Source organism: Aspergillus lucknowensis, assembly GCF_044049455.1.
Source record: "Aspergillus lucknowensis strain CBS 449.75 chromosome Unknown BJX67scaffold_5, whole genome shotgun sequence".
NCBI lineage: Eukaryota > Fungi > Ascomycota > Eurotiomycetes > Eurotiales > Aspergillaceae > Aspergillus > Aspergillus lucknowensis.
Window position 1 is genome coordinate 520,926 of NW_027263549.1, and position 13,096 is coordinate 534,021.

At 50.8% G+C, this 13,096-nt stretch overlaps 7 protein-coding genes across 7 annotated transcripts; 6 read left to right on the forward strand and 1 right to left on the reverse strand.

Moving 5' to 3' along the window:
* Window positions 1–31: 31 nt before the first annotated feature.
* On the reverse strand, window positions 32–1,326 carry BJX67DRAFT_344499 (V-type ATPase assembly factor PKR1). Its single transcript, XM_071028265.1, has 2 exons — window positions 963–1,326; window positions 32–900 (listed from the first exon to the last, which is right to left on the reverse strand). Exon 2 carries the CDS (start codon window positions 802–804, stop codon window positions 274–276), a length of 531 nt encoding a protein of 176 aa, XP_070889728.1. The 5' UTR covers window positions 805–900; window positions 963–1,326; the 3' UTR covers window positions 32–273.
* A 1,305-nt stretch (window positions 1,327–2,631) lies between these two features.
* BJX67DRAFT_246491 (uncharacterized protein) lies at window positions 2,632–3,095 on the forward strand. The gene is made up of 2 exons (XM_071026201.1): window positions 2,632–2,731; window positions 2,781–3,095. Exons 1-2 carry the CDS (start codon window positions 2,667–2,669, stop codon window positions 2,998–3,000), a joined length of 285 nt encoding a protein of 94 aa, XP_070889729.1. The 5' UTR covers window positions 2,632–2,666; the 3' UTR covers window positions 3,001–3,095.
* Window positions 3,096–3,796, forward strand: BJX67DRAFT_246486 (uncharacterized protein). Its single transcript, XM_071026200.1, has one exon. The coding sequence runs from the start codon at window positions 3,199–3,201 to the stop codon at window positions 3,742–3,744; it is 546 nt and encodes a 181-aa protein (XP_070889730.1). The 5' UTR covers window positions 3,096–3,198; the 3' UTR covers window positions 3,745–3,796.
* Window positions 3,797–4,234: 438 nt separating this feature from the next.
* Window positions 4,235–5,461, forward strand: BJX67DRAFT_344501 (uncharacterized protein). Its single transcript, XM_071028266.1, has one exon. The coding sequence runs from the start codon at window positions 4,521–4,523 to the stop codon at window positions 5,436–5,438; it is 918 nt and encodes a 305-aa protein (XP_070889731.1). The 5' UTR covers window positions 4,235–4,520; the 3' UTR covers window positions 5,439–5,461.
* Window positions 5,462–8,405: 2,944 nt separating this feature from the next.
* On the forward strand, window positions 8,406–9,363 carry BJX67DRAFT_246518 (uncharacterized protein). Its single transcript, XM_071026202.1, has one exon. It carries the CDS (start codon window positions 8,615–8,617, stop codon window positions 9,140–9,142), a length of 528 nt encoding a protein of 175 aa, XP_070889732.1. The 5' UTR covers window positions 8,406–8,614; the 3' UTR covers window positions 9,143–9,363.
* Window positions 9,364–10,231: 868 nt separating this feature from the next.
* Window positions 10,232–11,068, forward strand: BJX67DRAFT_344505 (uncharacterized protein; the record flags this gene model as incomplete). The annotated part of the gene is made up of 3 exons (XM_071028267.1): window positions 10,232–10,293; window positions 10,324–10,643; window positions 10,703–11,068. The coding sequence occupies 3 exons, from the start codon at window positions 10,232–10,234 to the stop codon at window positions 10,768–10,770; spliced, it is 450 nt and encodes a 149-aa protein (XP_070889733.1). The 3' UTR covers window positions 10,771–11,068.
* Window positions 11,069–11,074: 6 nt separating this feature from the next.
* On the forward strand, window positions 11,075–12,028 carry BJX67DRAFT_246554 (uncharacterized protein). The gene has a single exon (XM_071026203.1). It carries the CDS (start codon window positions 11,160–11,162, stop codon window positions 11,817–11,819), a length of 660 nt encoding a protein of 219 aa, XP_070889734.1. The 5' UTR covers window positions 11,075–11,159; the 3' UTR covers window positions 11,820–12,028.
* The last annotated feature ends 1,068 nt before the right edge of the window (window positions 12,029–13,096 follow it).

A 13,096-nucleotide genomic window follows, 5' to 3' on the forward strand; every position in this document is an offset into this window, starting at 1 on the left:
CTATTCTTGCTCCGTCGTTCTGCGGAAAAGGTCATCCAGAGTGCTTATATTCAGGCTATATATTCTTAGTGCCATATTCAGGATAACTCCGGCATCTATGGGTATATCCAGTGTAAGAATGCCTTTGAAAAATATGCATAGAAATCAATCACCCCATCTTCGACGTACTGCGGCGCATACGACTCCGACATCCTAGCGCATAGCAAGAAAACATATATCACCATCCTGTCATTGGTGTCATAGGCGGTTCAACCGGGCATGGTGTGGCCTCCCTCAATTCCCATTATTGTCATCGACCTTCTCCCACTCACTGTCGGTGCTCGTGTATCCTGAGCTATCACCACTCACACTAAGACGCTTTCGAACTCCACTCATGCTCTCGGGAACCTGAAGCGTCGCGGAGGCCGTAGTTGATTGTGGAGTTAAACCAATCGCTGTCGCATTCTTATGATCCACTAAGCTTTCTGTTTCCGTCTCACTGTCGGCCCCGTCCGGAGTTCCGCGAGCCTTCAAATCAGGCCGTGGGGATCTCCTTTGCTCCGCCGACACTTCCTCTGAGTGTGTTCCTTGCGCAGCAGCTTGAGCCTGCGCTTGCTTTAACTCACGAGCAAACCAATTAATGGAGTACCAAAGTGAACCCGAGAGAGCCGACAGAACGATGAAATGAACACTGTATGTAGCGAGGAGGAGGACGAAGAAGAGAGTTTGCAAGGCGGCAAAGCTGACATTGGTCGCGAGGAGGAGAGTCGGAGTAGGGCCCGCGGTAAAAATACTCGACCAGAGATCCTCCACGAACGACCCCATGGCTAGTTCTATCTCTGCTTCCCGTAGATAGATCGTTGGCTGGTGGGGAAAAGTGTATGTTGGAAGAAGCGGGACGGGTCGATGACGTCGTTACCTCTTCAGAAGTTAGCCAGCGTATAGCACATCAATAAGCGGATGAAGGTAAAGGGAGTAGAGACTTTGCAAAACAAGCCCACCTATGTAAAGAGAGGATAGGGGGTTAAGAGGGGTTATGAAGTCGAACTCCACAAGATAAGAGGCAAAAGTCCGCTGCTTGAGCTTGACTGCCGAAGGAACACGGGATCAGGCGGGGGAAGGACGAGGGAAGTTCGACGATGAAGAACAAGGCGTCAGATATTCAGAGAACAACCGTGCAACAAATGATGAGCAGACGGGGAATCTCACCAGGCCGAGTCACGTCACCCAACGAGGGGCAGGTGCCCAGTTATGTAACGGCTCCTGATGATTGTTGTTGTTGTTAGGGACGCTAGTTAACTCGCGTTGGGTTTACCTGGCCTAAGGCATCGATCGTCGAAATCCAATGGCTGGCAGCCGTCGTTGATCGTTCATAGGCTTGACACTCGCATGGCACATCTGCACCTCTCCGTGAAAGGACTCGAGAGGTCTGTCGATCATCTGACAGGATTCTGATATCCAAGTTCCAGAGCAAACTCCAAGTGGCTGGAAAATACCCGTGTCGTTGCAATTCCGACGTTGCTATCAGGATTTCCTGGACGGCGTATTTCTTGAATAAGTCTTTTGGAAAGAACCACAAGCTATTACTCGACGACCTACCTTTGTTCTCCATCTCACTGCCTTTGTGGATCTTATGACATCGCACTATGTCACGTCTGTCCCAGGCTCCTGCTCATATGTCTTCGACTGTGTCAACCGCGCCCAATTTATTGCGCTGGTGCGTTGATTGAAGACCTCGTCTCGCTCGCGTCGAATAGAGGTTCGAAAGCGCTGCGTCTCTGTTATATATTGCCATTGCCGCCCAGGTGACTCATGATGTACCCTCCGAATAGTTGATATGGTGGTGAACGAATATCAACATCTGGGTTTGTGCATGTAGCTGAGCGTTTCTCGGGCGTAGACCCGGAGTGGCTATCCAGAGGCCTCGTCAGATAGCCTATTATGGATTTCATTCCGCGAGCAGGTATGACAGCATTCATGACGGCTATCAGGAACGCCATGGTTCAGGTTGTTTCCGTGTGAACCAGGACGAGACGAGCAGTTTGGATACGTGCTGGGATTGGAGAAGCTAGAGGATGGGCATCCAGCCAAACTTACTTACCAATCAAACGACAACAAGGGATGCTTGCTCCGGGTGTCAGAGATGTGTGCCTAGGAGCTCTGGCAATTGGGCGGGCCATTGATCTCAATTCTGCCGTGGACGGGCAAGCTCTCTGCAAAGGAAGTGGGCGCCGATACCAACATGTTAGAAGACTCTTCTGAAAGAGACAGAATCGAGAAGATGAGACATGGGAGCCTTGCAAGCGAGGAAAAGTCCTTGCTCAGCGACTCACCACACCTCCCTGTGGGCAGCTTCTTCGTTCTCTCGCTTTCCCTTCTCTCTTTTCCATCTCTACTTCGTCTTCCTCATCTTCTTCAACCCTCATTTTTCTTCTTCTTTCTTTTCACCTTATATTCTCCTCGTTCGTCATTCTGTCGGTTTTCTTCATTAACCCTACTGCTCGCAAAGATTGTATCTTCGTCTACTCCTTCGCCCTTTTCCTCGACCTCCTCCTAAACCCATATTCCCATCCTTGTCACAACCTCTTCGTGTTTTATGATCTTCCTCATTGGTCTTTAAAAAACCCTCAACGTTTGGGAAGTCATTGTTTCATTTTGGGTAGCTGTTTATCCCTACCGACATCTATATGCTTGTAACTTCCCCTTCCCCCAACCACAAAAGAGGCAAAGAATTTCTGATGGCTCCCTTAAGGTAATGATCGTACCTATTCCCAATATCCACGGCCTCTAACCAATGGCAGGGCCCGCCCAGCAATGCGCGGCTCGAGTCGCCAAGCACGAAGCTCGAGAAAAGAGAACGACGTTCGAGAGTGGAAGCGTACTGCCCGTGCGAGATGCGCATTTTACATAGCTTCTGAGTTTTTGGATAGCTTCTTTACCGGCGCAAGATCCCTTATTGAACGTGATATCGACTCCATGCAGGAGGTCATTCGCTATATGTCCGAGGAACATGGGTTATGATATATTCAGCAACTCGTCGACAAAGAATTCTCACAACTCCCTCCACCCACAAGACGCGATGTATTCAAAGCCCAGATGGCTCCCTTTTTGTAAACTATTTCACACCCAAAGGTTCTCTCCTCACTCGTTGCGGAGCACCTACTCGGAGCCATCTATAATTTCCTCTACGGGATAGGCGGAATCAGAGCTGCTAATCTAATGGATTCAATTTGCTCTGTGCTTGAGTCTATTTCCGAAGATGATATCCGTGTCCAGTGGCTAGAAGTCTCATTAGCCGTGTGTTCTCGGATCATGTTTGTCAACTCAACCGCTTTCATCCATAAAGGTCTCGGGGAGCAGATACTAAGGATGCAGGATATTCTAACCGCAATTGATAACGGTAGCACATCGAAAAGACTCTACGTACCCCGCAGATACTTGGGGCATCTTCTCCGCCGTCTCGAAACCGGTGCTCAGCTCCCACCCGCAAGGCAGCCGAAACTGCAACAGAATGAGATTGTCTCGTTCGCGCCCCCCCAGGAATCACCTGGTGGCCGACACGACAACGACCATACGGATTTCTCATCTATACAGATTTTGCCGACTGTGGACGAGATTCTGAGTGCTGAAGCGGAATACCTACCAGAGCGCGATCCTTCTCGTTGGCAGCTTAGCGGCCTTGCCGGGCTTTTAGACAGGAACTTCCGCTTACTGAGAGAAGATTCCGTAGGACAGCTGCGAGACGCTGTTCGCCAAGCAATCTAAGGGATGCAAGGAGAAGTTCCCGGGTTCGAATTGTCACAGAAGAATCAATTACAGACGAATGTGTATCGGGGAGCCAAAATTATCAAATATCGGCTTCACTGGAGCTCAGGACTCCTTCGTCGCATGTCACACTCCGATCGAGAAAGGTGGTGGTTGACATCCAAACGCCTACAATCAGGTGCCTTGGTGTGTCTTTCCATTGGTAGCTCTCGTGCGATCTTTTGCACGGTTGTCGACACTGCAGATGAGCGTTTTGGTAAGAATAAGAAACTCGGGCGAGATCACGCAGAGTGGGTGAGAGATGCTTGCTTGTGGAAAGCGCCGAAAAAGCATGCGTTATGCTCACAATAGCCGGGTCTCTGGAGAACAATTTGCGATCTATTCTAGGCTACTATGATCGTCCTGGCCAGCCATTTTCAGTGGTCGAATTTCCAGGAGCGCTCCTCCCCAGTTTTGGGCCAACTCTTGCGGCTCTACAGCAAATGAAGAAGGCTAATCATATTCCATTCGGGCGTTTGCTTGTTCCACCACCAAAGTACGAGCACAGCAACACTGTCGTTCCTCCACCGCTTTACGCCATGAACGGCAGCTTCCGATTTAACCTCCGCTGTTTGATGAAAGACGAGTCTGATTTCTTCGTTGACCCCGAGGAACCCGTTGAGATTCAAAGGCTGCATACGAACTCAGTCCTTGACGAGGCACAGGCAAAGGCAGTTGTTCATTGTTTGCAGCACTCCGTTAGTCTTATCCAGGGCCCACCAGTGCATGAACCTTGAATGCCCAAGGCATCCGGAAACCCAAATAATGCTGGCTGCGCGCATGAAGTTATTGAATTTTGCCACTCAGATGTCTCCATTTCTTCCTACCGATGCAAATCGCCATGTGGAGCTGAATTGCAATGCGGACATACCTGTAAACGCAAATGCTTTGAGTGCAATAGAGGGGGCACCATTGGCCACGGGTCATGTCAGCAGCAATGTGGGAGAAACTACTCTACCTGTACCCATGTCTGCACATCTTTGTGTCATGGGACGAATCCTTGCCCTCCCTGCCAGGCTGTATGTAAGGTCCGTTGCAATCATTCGAAATGTACACGGAAATGTTGGGAGCCCTGTGTGCCATGCGCCGAGGAGAGATGTCCCTCAAGTTGTCCACATAGCGTGTGTACAATGCCATGCGCGGCTCCATGCAACCATGTCCCCTGCTCCCTACGCTGCGAAAAATACCTTCCTTGTGGCCATCGTTGCCCGTCTGTTTGTGGAGAAGACTGTCCATCGATAAGTCTCTGTCAAACCTGCAGCACAGAAAACATCCAAAACCATCCTGTTGACTTCATACTCGGTCAGAAGTACAAGGACCTCAACCTGGGTAAATATCCTTGCATCTTCCCTCGGTGCGGGCATTTCTTAACGATGGAAAGCATGGATGCGCAAATGGACATCGGAAAATACTATGAGCTTGATGATGAAGGAAAGCCCAAGGCGATTAAAGACTCAGCACAACCATTTCGCATGGAGGATATCAAGGCCTGCGTCTTGTGTCGCGGGCTGTTAAGAGATATTTCCCGTTACGGCCGTCCGGTTCGTCAAGGCCTTCTTGATGAGTCTACCAAAAAGCTCATTCTGTATTTGAACCGCGAATATATGCCACTCGCGCAGAATACGGCCCGCAATATCCAGCTTCTCCAAGATTGAGTACCAGCAGAAGATCCCATTGCCGACAGTAATACAAATTCAGGGGTCTCGTTCAAACCAGATCCAGGTTATGAAAGCAGCCTTGGGAAAAGTGTCCGCAGGACGCTGGGGAGAGCTCCTTAAACTACGTGAGCGCATCAAAGCCTACCGTCGCCGAGTCTCCCCCAGACGAGCAGCCTTTCATCCGAGTACTTAATATGATTGAGAACGCACGTCGAAGGCAGATTATTACCAATACCAAGCTCAAATGTGAGAGCAACGCACTTCAAGCCAAAGGCATCCTTCTCGCCGCAGCCTTGAGCATCCGTCTGGATATCGCTCTACTCATGGATTTTCTCCGCATGAAGGGCTATGCACGGGTCAAAATCACAATCGATCTTGCGGAGAGCTGCAAAGAATGCGAGTCCTTCATAAGACTAGCAAAAGAATCCAAAAGACCCCCTTTTGAAGCTGAAGGTCAGGTATTCCTGGCCCAACTCCACGCTGTCCAGCGGTGCTCTTGCCCAAACCCAGCCTTGAGCAGACAACATCTCGAAAAGGGTCGAGCGGCGGTCAGGCAAGCGCGAGATATCCTTGAGCAGTTTCCGAGCCACACTCGAGGTCTCGCGAGCGAGATCGATGGGGCGGAAAGCATGCTGCTATCCACAATTCTATTTGCCTGTTACGAAGGCGGAGCGTCTTGCTGTTGTCCAGGCGATGGCGAGCGAGTTCATAGGAACGGGGCATTGGTATTATTGTGAGAATGGCCACCCTTTTACAATTGGTGAGTGTGGAGGCGCAATGGAGGAATCGCTGTGCCCCGAGTGCGGTGCCCCAGTTGGTGGTCGCCAGCACCAAGTTGTCGACGGTGTCACCCGGCCTGATGACCTCGAACAATTCGTGGATTGGGAAGGATCCGGAGAAGGGGGCGGCCTGGTAGCTCGCACGTCGCGAAGGCTTTTGTTTGCTCTTCTTAGATTCAGATATTGTATCCGTACGAAGGATAGTACAAAGAGAGGGCGAGAGGTGGCTGTTAGTCCTTGGATGATGAATGTCGGCTGTGCATATCTCTACCTCGACAGCATATCTTCGCTCACCCTTCTTGATTTATTCCCAGATAAGTTCCTACACTCTTCCGAGACCTAATTTATCCAGTGACGGATACATCATACCGGTATGGTAGCCCAGATCCAAACTAAACTCCTGAGCAGTGTTTCAATCAATTCTTCCGCCAGTATAGTCGCGGGTTTTATATGCTGTGTCTTTTGGCTTTAGGTATCTTGAGATATCATGAAGCATTTTCCGATAAAAAGAAAATATGACGATCCATCCAGGAGTAACTAGGGCCCGGAACCCTTTTCAAGCCAGATACGGAACTTCTAACAGCTACGAGGACTTGGAATCTGCTTTGACTTTGGTAGCTGTTGCACTTAAATGACATCAAAGCGCATCAGAACGTAGACATACGAGTCTATTTATCTTATATATACCGTCTACGTCTGTGGCTCGCAAATCTCTCGATCTTTGTCAAGCTTGGAAAGCATCATGGAAAGCATCTATGGCAATCGTTCAATCAAACCAGAAGAGCGAGAGAAACAATTTTTGAGGCCAATCATCATCACGATCAGCCAGAAAGATCTACTTGAACTTATCAGGGCAGCCAGTTGTCCGTCCTCGAGCGGTTCAAGGGGCTCACCGTTTTTTATATTTCGTGGACTCGGGCTTCTGTACTCTATTGTGTCAAGGGATGCTTTCCAAAAGCCATAAGCTGGGATTGAATAAATAATATTCGAATCCATCTTCGCCGACACATGGTGATGCAGGGCCACCGCCGTTTGACGGAAAGATGAGTTGTGAAGCGTGAGAAGCAAGATATGGCGCCAACGTAATATCTTTAAACTGTCAGTATTCTTCAGAGTACGGGACTCCGAAGTCGAGGCGACGGGTGTGGCTTGACTTTCTACAAGCTTGGTTCATGGTCCAAGCATTCCACTTTGGAGCATTGACAAATGCTGTGGTCTCGACCAAGCCCAAATGAACCCCCGTATGGGATCAATACCTTTCAACACCCAGAAAAACGGCAGAGGCTCTTCCATTGAGCGACAACAGAGACATCAACCTCGGCTTCAATGTTGCTTCTCTCACACCTACCGCTGCCATCTGTTGGGCGCATCATTGTTGGCTGCGGAAAGTGGGAGAAATAGCGAAGTGTTCGCTTTCTGGGTGCTGCATTTTCTCCCCTTCAGAGCCCGTTTGCAACAAGACAAGGGTGCTTGACCAACCCTGTCGGTTTGATTTCTCCTGAGATTTGCCTGAACTTTGTCGCTCCTCCATCTCAAGCAGCGAAACATACCAGAGACTTTTCCTCCACTCAGCCGTCAACCCACTTCCGGAGTCCGTGACCGTAATCCTCGCCGAAAAGTGAGCCTTTGTGGAAGAACACGTTTTGTCTTGCGTCGTCTTGCGTCAGGGATGTTCTTCAAGTTTTCATTCGCCGAGAAAGCCGTGGAGGAATCGTCCAGTTTTGCTCCTGGAAACGAAGAATGGAACTTGGAGGGCCTGAATCCTTCACCGCTCGTGGCCCATCTTCCTCGGGCCGGACCGTCCAGAGGTCATTTGGAGACCCAAAATGAGCTTCACAAGTCCACAAACTCACAAGCTGCCATCCAAGGGCAACTCCCGAAAGAGAGTGTGCCCCTATCATGCACGTCCTGGCTGATCCCAAAGCTGCCTTTTAGAGACGGTGGAGGAAAAGCAGAAAAAATTCGCCCAGTGTGAAGCGAACTCGAAATTTCCTGCAACTGATCGGCATCGCTCCATGGGCGGAAGGATCAAGAAAGCGGCCCAGCGGAGTTGGCCCAGTCGTCGCCTCGTTGGCTCGCTTTCGCAACTCAAGGAGGATTTTGAGTTTTTGGGAGTCGAGGTTCGGAGGTTGGGCCGGACAACATCAGAAAATGGTTTCACATGAGCTCTTTTTACGGCTACGATTTTCGCAAGCCACATGTGCTGACGCTGAAACCAGAAGACGCGATGAGCCACCAAATGCGAAAAGGAGTTCGAGAAAGCGCGATTTTGACTGCAGCCCCGCGGAAGAAAGGCAAAAATACGAAGATTCAACAGCCTCATTGGTGTGGGGAACTTTGAGAGACACCCATTCTTGAATTTTGACTCCAAAAGATGAATGAGGCGATTGTGTGATGGCTGCCTCGTGGGGACGAAGCTCGACAGCCGTTCGTCACGGATACGAGAGCACCAATTCGAGAATTCTGTTCAGTCGAACCAAGCGTGGAGTCAAGTCAAAGAGCGAAGTGGCTGCTGGTCCCGGGTGCCATTCCGATACGATTCGCGAATCAGACCCACACGCTGGTGAAGAAGCCCCCAACCCAGCGAGGGGCCCCATGCGAGGTCTGCCGTTGGGAGTGGAGCCGGTGTTGGAGAATTGTCCCACTTGTCAGGCGTGGTGGAACCCGGATGACCAAGCCCCGAGGCCCCCAGCAACCCGCCGAATTGTCCAAGTCAACGTATCAAGAGCTCGTTTGTCCGCCACCAACGATGCCCGATGGCTGTTGGCTGTGGTTCTCTTGCTCCTGGAATCCAGTGAGAAGCCTTGGCTGGATGAATCGTTCTCGCGAGTCATCACTTGCATGAGTTCAGAATTGAGGCCTTCGTTTGCAACCCACTCCGACAACAAACCCAGCGCCGCGAGAATGGGCATGGTCACTTAAGGTTGTGTGGGCAAGAGCTCATCCCACCAAGACCAATGACGCTTCGGTCAGGGAAGTCGCTTCCAAGGGAGACGCAGCCACTTGTCAGACGGCTGGGTTATCCTTTCGGCATCTGGCGATTGTGATCCACAAGGGTTTCGCGGGCGAGGCGACTCAAGCACAGAAAGGAGCTCCAAGGAAGGACCAATTGTCATCATAATGCCATTGTGTCTCTTGTTCCTTGCCTTGGGGGCACTGTGCTGACATGTTCGCGCTGCTCTCGACTGTTTCGAGAACACGAGGCTCTGGTCGTGCTTGGCTGGGGCTGATAATTCTAAATCCCCCGGTCCTCAGTCCTTCCTCGTGGCTTTGGATTTTCGCGTCGCTTGTCGCAAGGCCATCCGAATCCTGCGGAAGTGAAGGCTTCACTTGAACCAATGTCCACGACTGGCTTGGAGGGAGAATGATCCAATGTGGTTGGTCTGGACAATGGAGCGAGAGTTTTCGGAAGGTTCCCTTCCATCTGAGGAACGAGAGCGACAGCCTTGGCTTGTGTGGAGAACAATCAGAAATGAAGGAGAGTTCTCAATGTCTTCTGAGCACATCGAGAGGCAATGATCCGACAGTTTGGCTGGGGATGAGGATGTCGTGAAACGTTGAAGCCCAGCCTCAACAAGCCTTCAGAACATTCTCGTCAGACACATGCACGAGATTTTTGGTGGTTCGGACCCTTCCAAATCCCAGTCACCATGATTCAAAGAAGAAGGCAACGGGGAAGCCGCTTTCTTTCACCCTTGGCTCTCCACCTCAAATTCAAATGGCAAAAGGGGGGACCAGGAGGATCGATAAGAGTGCCAGGGCACGTGGAATCCAAGGAGATCGGCGAATCCTGGCCCGCGTGGCCAGAGACAAGGGACCGCTCAATTCAATCTTAATTAATCTGAGGACGACACGTCGTCGGGAAAAAAACTACGGGGTTTCCACGGTTATAATTGGGTATGTTTTTCCAGAGCGCTTCCCAAGTCACTCTCATCTCGGCACTCTTGCGAGGAATTTCTTTGCTTGGCCACACTTGATCAATCAGGATGCACAGAGAACGAGGCTGTCATCATGGCAGTGAAACCAGTCGCCATTCGGAGGCGCTTCGCCAAGAAACGGCCCCAACCGTCAAAGTGTGGTGGCCTGTGACGAGAGTGGAGCAGACGTGCCACATCTCGTATGGAGTTGGTAACAAAGCCGCCGAAGAGTGGAAGGAATCGGGACGAGGCAAAACGGCCGATTAGCTCGACTAGCCGAACCCAGAAAGAGGTGCCGCCGAGGCATGATGGTTACCAGTTGGTACGAAATGAGGGACAAATACTCGAAGCCAATGGATCAAACTCAAATCGAGGATTGATCGCATCAGCGTGGGTGTCAGTCGGAGGATCCCACCACAGCAACCCTCACTGTTTGACGAGAAGAAATGAGGAGCCTTCCGAGTGGTTGGCCTCCAACTCTTCGGACGTCCTCCTTGTTCTCCATCGTTAGTCTGCCCCTGCCGTAAGGTTCTTGATCCTGGCTGATCCTTACCGTGGCTGTCAGCGACACTGAACCACAAGGCTATCACTTCCCTGGGCTCATTCCGCGCTGGTGAAAAAACGGTCAAGTGAAAGACTCTCGTCTGACAGCCTCCGCCTCGGCGCTTCCATCATCACTCTGGAGCCAATGTTTCGTGGTGGAACGTTGGCCCTGCTGTGCTGGCCATGTGAAATCGTATTGGCGCACGAAAAAAACTCTGAGATTTCGTGCAATCATCGTCAAACTCATTTGGTGACCCGTGGTCATCGTCGAATTGTATCACGCCGAGGAGGAAGGTTGAAGGGCATCAAGAGGCCGCATCGCGACCAACAGAGCTGTCGGCGGATTGGCTCCACAGGGACAATCCAGAAAATCGTGGCCCTCTGCTTCGTGCAAAGCGAAAAAGGAAAAATATAAAAAAAAAAAAAGAAAAGAAAAGAAAAGAAAAAGAAAAAAGAAAAAAAGAACAAATCATTACCAAATGCTCTGTTGGGTCAGCGTGGAACGAGCCAGTGTGGCTGGCTCGCACGAAGTTTGGGGGCCAAACAGAACGAGGAGTCGTCATGCAGCTTGGGAAAATCTCACGAGTCACGGCCGCCCAGCCCCAAGTCCAACTCAGACCCCAGCCGTTGTCAAGTGGAAGCAGAGAGGCGAGGCAACAAGTGTCAATGCCTCACATGTCAGAGCTCTCCCTCCCAACCTCCTCAGCGCTCTCCGGCAATTGGAAAGTTTTAAACCAACCGAGTGTCTGATCCGAGGGCTGCAACAAGGCCTGGTTCAGCCATCCGTTGCTTATCGCCATGTGGTTCAGATCTCGCGCTGCATCTTCCGTAACATGGCGATCTTGTACAACTCGAGACGTCTCGTGTCCAAAGCAAATTCAAATTCCGTCTTGGGCCGTTTCCAAGGCGCTATCAAATTTAGTCGAGCTCGCCTGGAGTTGGTCGAACTCCGGACAAGAACGAGAGGAGAAAATAGAAGCTCAGCCGTCCCAAGAGTTCGCGAAGGACAACCAAGAGAAAAAGCAAAAAGAACGGAAAGCATTGGAGAAACATCATTGAACAACAGAAGAGAGAAAAAGGTTAAAACGAGCGACGCTGTGGGTCCGCAGTCCCCAGAGAACGTCTCGTCTTGGGGCTGAAAGGAAAAGAATTACCATGCTTCGCAATCTTTCCGCTCTTCAATTCTACTAGGATGAGACAAGACTCGGTTTGAGGAGCTCATTTCCCCGGGTCTTCCAATTCTCAAGTGCTCGGAGATCCTTGTTCCTGCTGGCTCAATATTTTTTTCGTGTGATTTTTGCCAACATCCAGCCAAGTGGAGCTCGCTCGGGTCGAGAAGGAAATGGTAAACGACGGCGCCATGCGGCCGTAACGTCTCTGACAAGACGCAAAGATTCAGATGCTGATCGACGGTGGAAGAGTTGCCAATCAACGGTCACCGTCTCTCCAGTTTCCAGCTTGCCGGATCGGCCCTCGTAAAGATAGTCGGGAAAAGGTCGCGGGTGTCTTTCTTGCAAGGTCCGTCGGCCAGTCAGAGGACGGAGGCGTGAGGCGGTCTTAGGGCAAGAAAACGAATGGAAAAGAACGGAGAAACGGATCAGAACGTGTGCTGCAGGTCGAGAGACTGTGAGAATTGGAGGAATTGGGACATTCGCTGATGGGTGTTGACTGGTTCTCAGGGCGTTGCGAAGGAGAAGTTCTGGCTTCAGGATGAGGCCGAGAACAGCAAAGCAAAACACCAGCCGGGGGCCATGTCATTCCTGAAAATGAACACAATAAATAATAAAATGGAAACATATGCCAACCCGAACCGTCACGCCCAAGGAGGCTAATTTGAAACCGACTCAGCGGAAAGACAGACTTGGAAAATACTGATCATTAAACATGGGAGGAAGCTGAGCGGCCACACGAAATACCGTCCACACGAGGTCGGTCCGGCACCGGCTCACGCTTGTTCGTTTTCTTGTTCATCCTGCATTTGATTCCTGCTGATTCTTCTGGTTATTTCCCGCTGTCGGACGTTTAAATACTTTCTCCCGGCCTGTCAGTTTGGGGATGGCATCAACTTGCAGCGTCGAACGTCAAGCTTCAGCCACGGTCCCCTGCAGAGGTTAATACGTCCATCCACCTGGGCACGAAGTCCTCCTACCCACTGCTCAAGTCTCGTGGGGCTGGCTGAAATCTGGGGGTAGGTCATCGCTCTCCCTCCTTCGTCTCTCCGCTCCTGTTGGCTTCCTTGCACCCGGTTTCCACTCCTTCTCTTGTGTTATTGCGGTGTGGCCCACTCAAATTCACTTCTGTTTTCTGCCTGGACCGAACATTCCCTTGATGGGGCTCTGTTCATTGATCCCTCCAGCCTCATTCAGATATCAGACTCCGTGCCCCTTCCAATTCTCAAGGAACTTGCCACTGTTCA

Bases quoted from the DNA above. Each gene is read 5' to 3' on its own strand.
- BJX67DRAFT_344499 (XM_071028265.1), bottom strand. From the start codon at position 804: ATGGGGTCGTTCGTGGAGGATCTCTGGTCGAGTATTTTTACCGCGGGC.
- BJX67DRAFT_246491 (XM_071026201.1), top strand. From the start codon at position 2,667: ATGCTTGTAACTTCCCCTTCCCCCAACCACAAAAGAGGCAAAGAATTT. The intron at 2,732-2,780 runs GTAATGATCGTA...AACCAATGGCAG, and splicing joins TTTCTGATGGCTCCCTTAAG to GGCCCGCCCAGCAATGCGCG.
- BJX67DRAFT_246486 (XM_071026200.1), top strand. From the start codon at position 3,199: ATGGATTCAATTTGCTCTGTGCTTGAGTCTATTTCCGAAGATGATATC.
- BJX67DRAFT_344501 (XM_071028266.1), top strand. From the start codon at position 4,521: ATGCCCAAGGCATCCGGAAACCCAAATAATGCTGGCTGCGCGCATGAA.
- BJX67DRAFT_246518 (XM_071026202.1), top strand. From the start codon at position 8,615: ATGGCTGCCTCGTGGGGACGAAGCTCGACAGCCGTTCGTCACGGATAC.
- BJX67DRAFT_246554 (XM_071026203.1), top strand. From the start codon at position 11,160: ATGCTCTGTTGGGTCAGCGTGGAACGAGCCAGTGTGGCTGGCTCGCAC.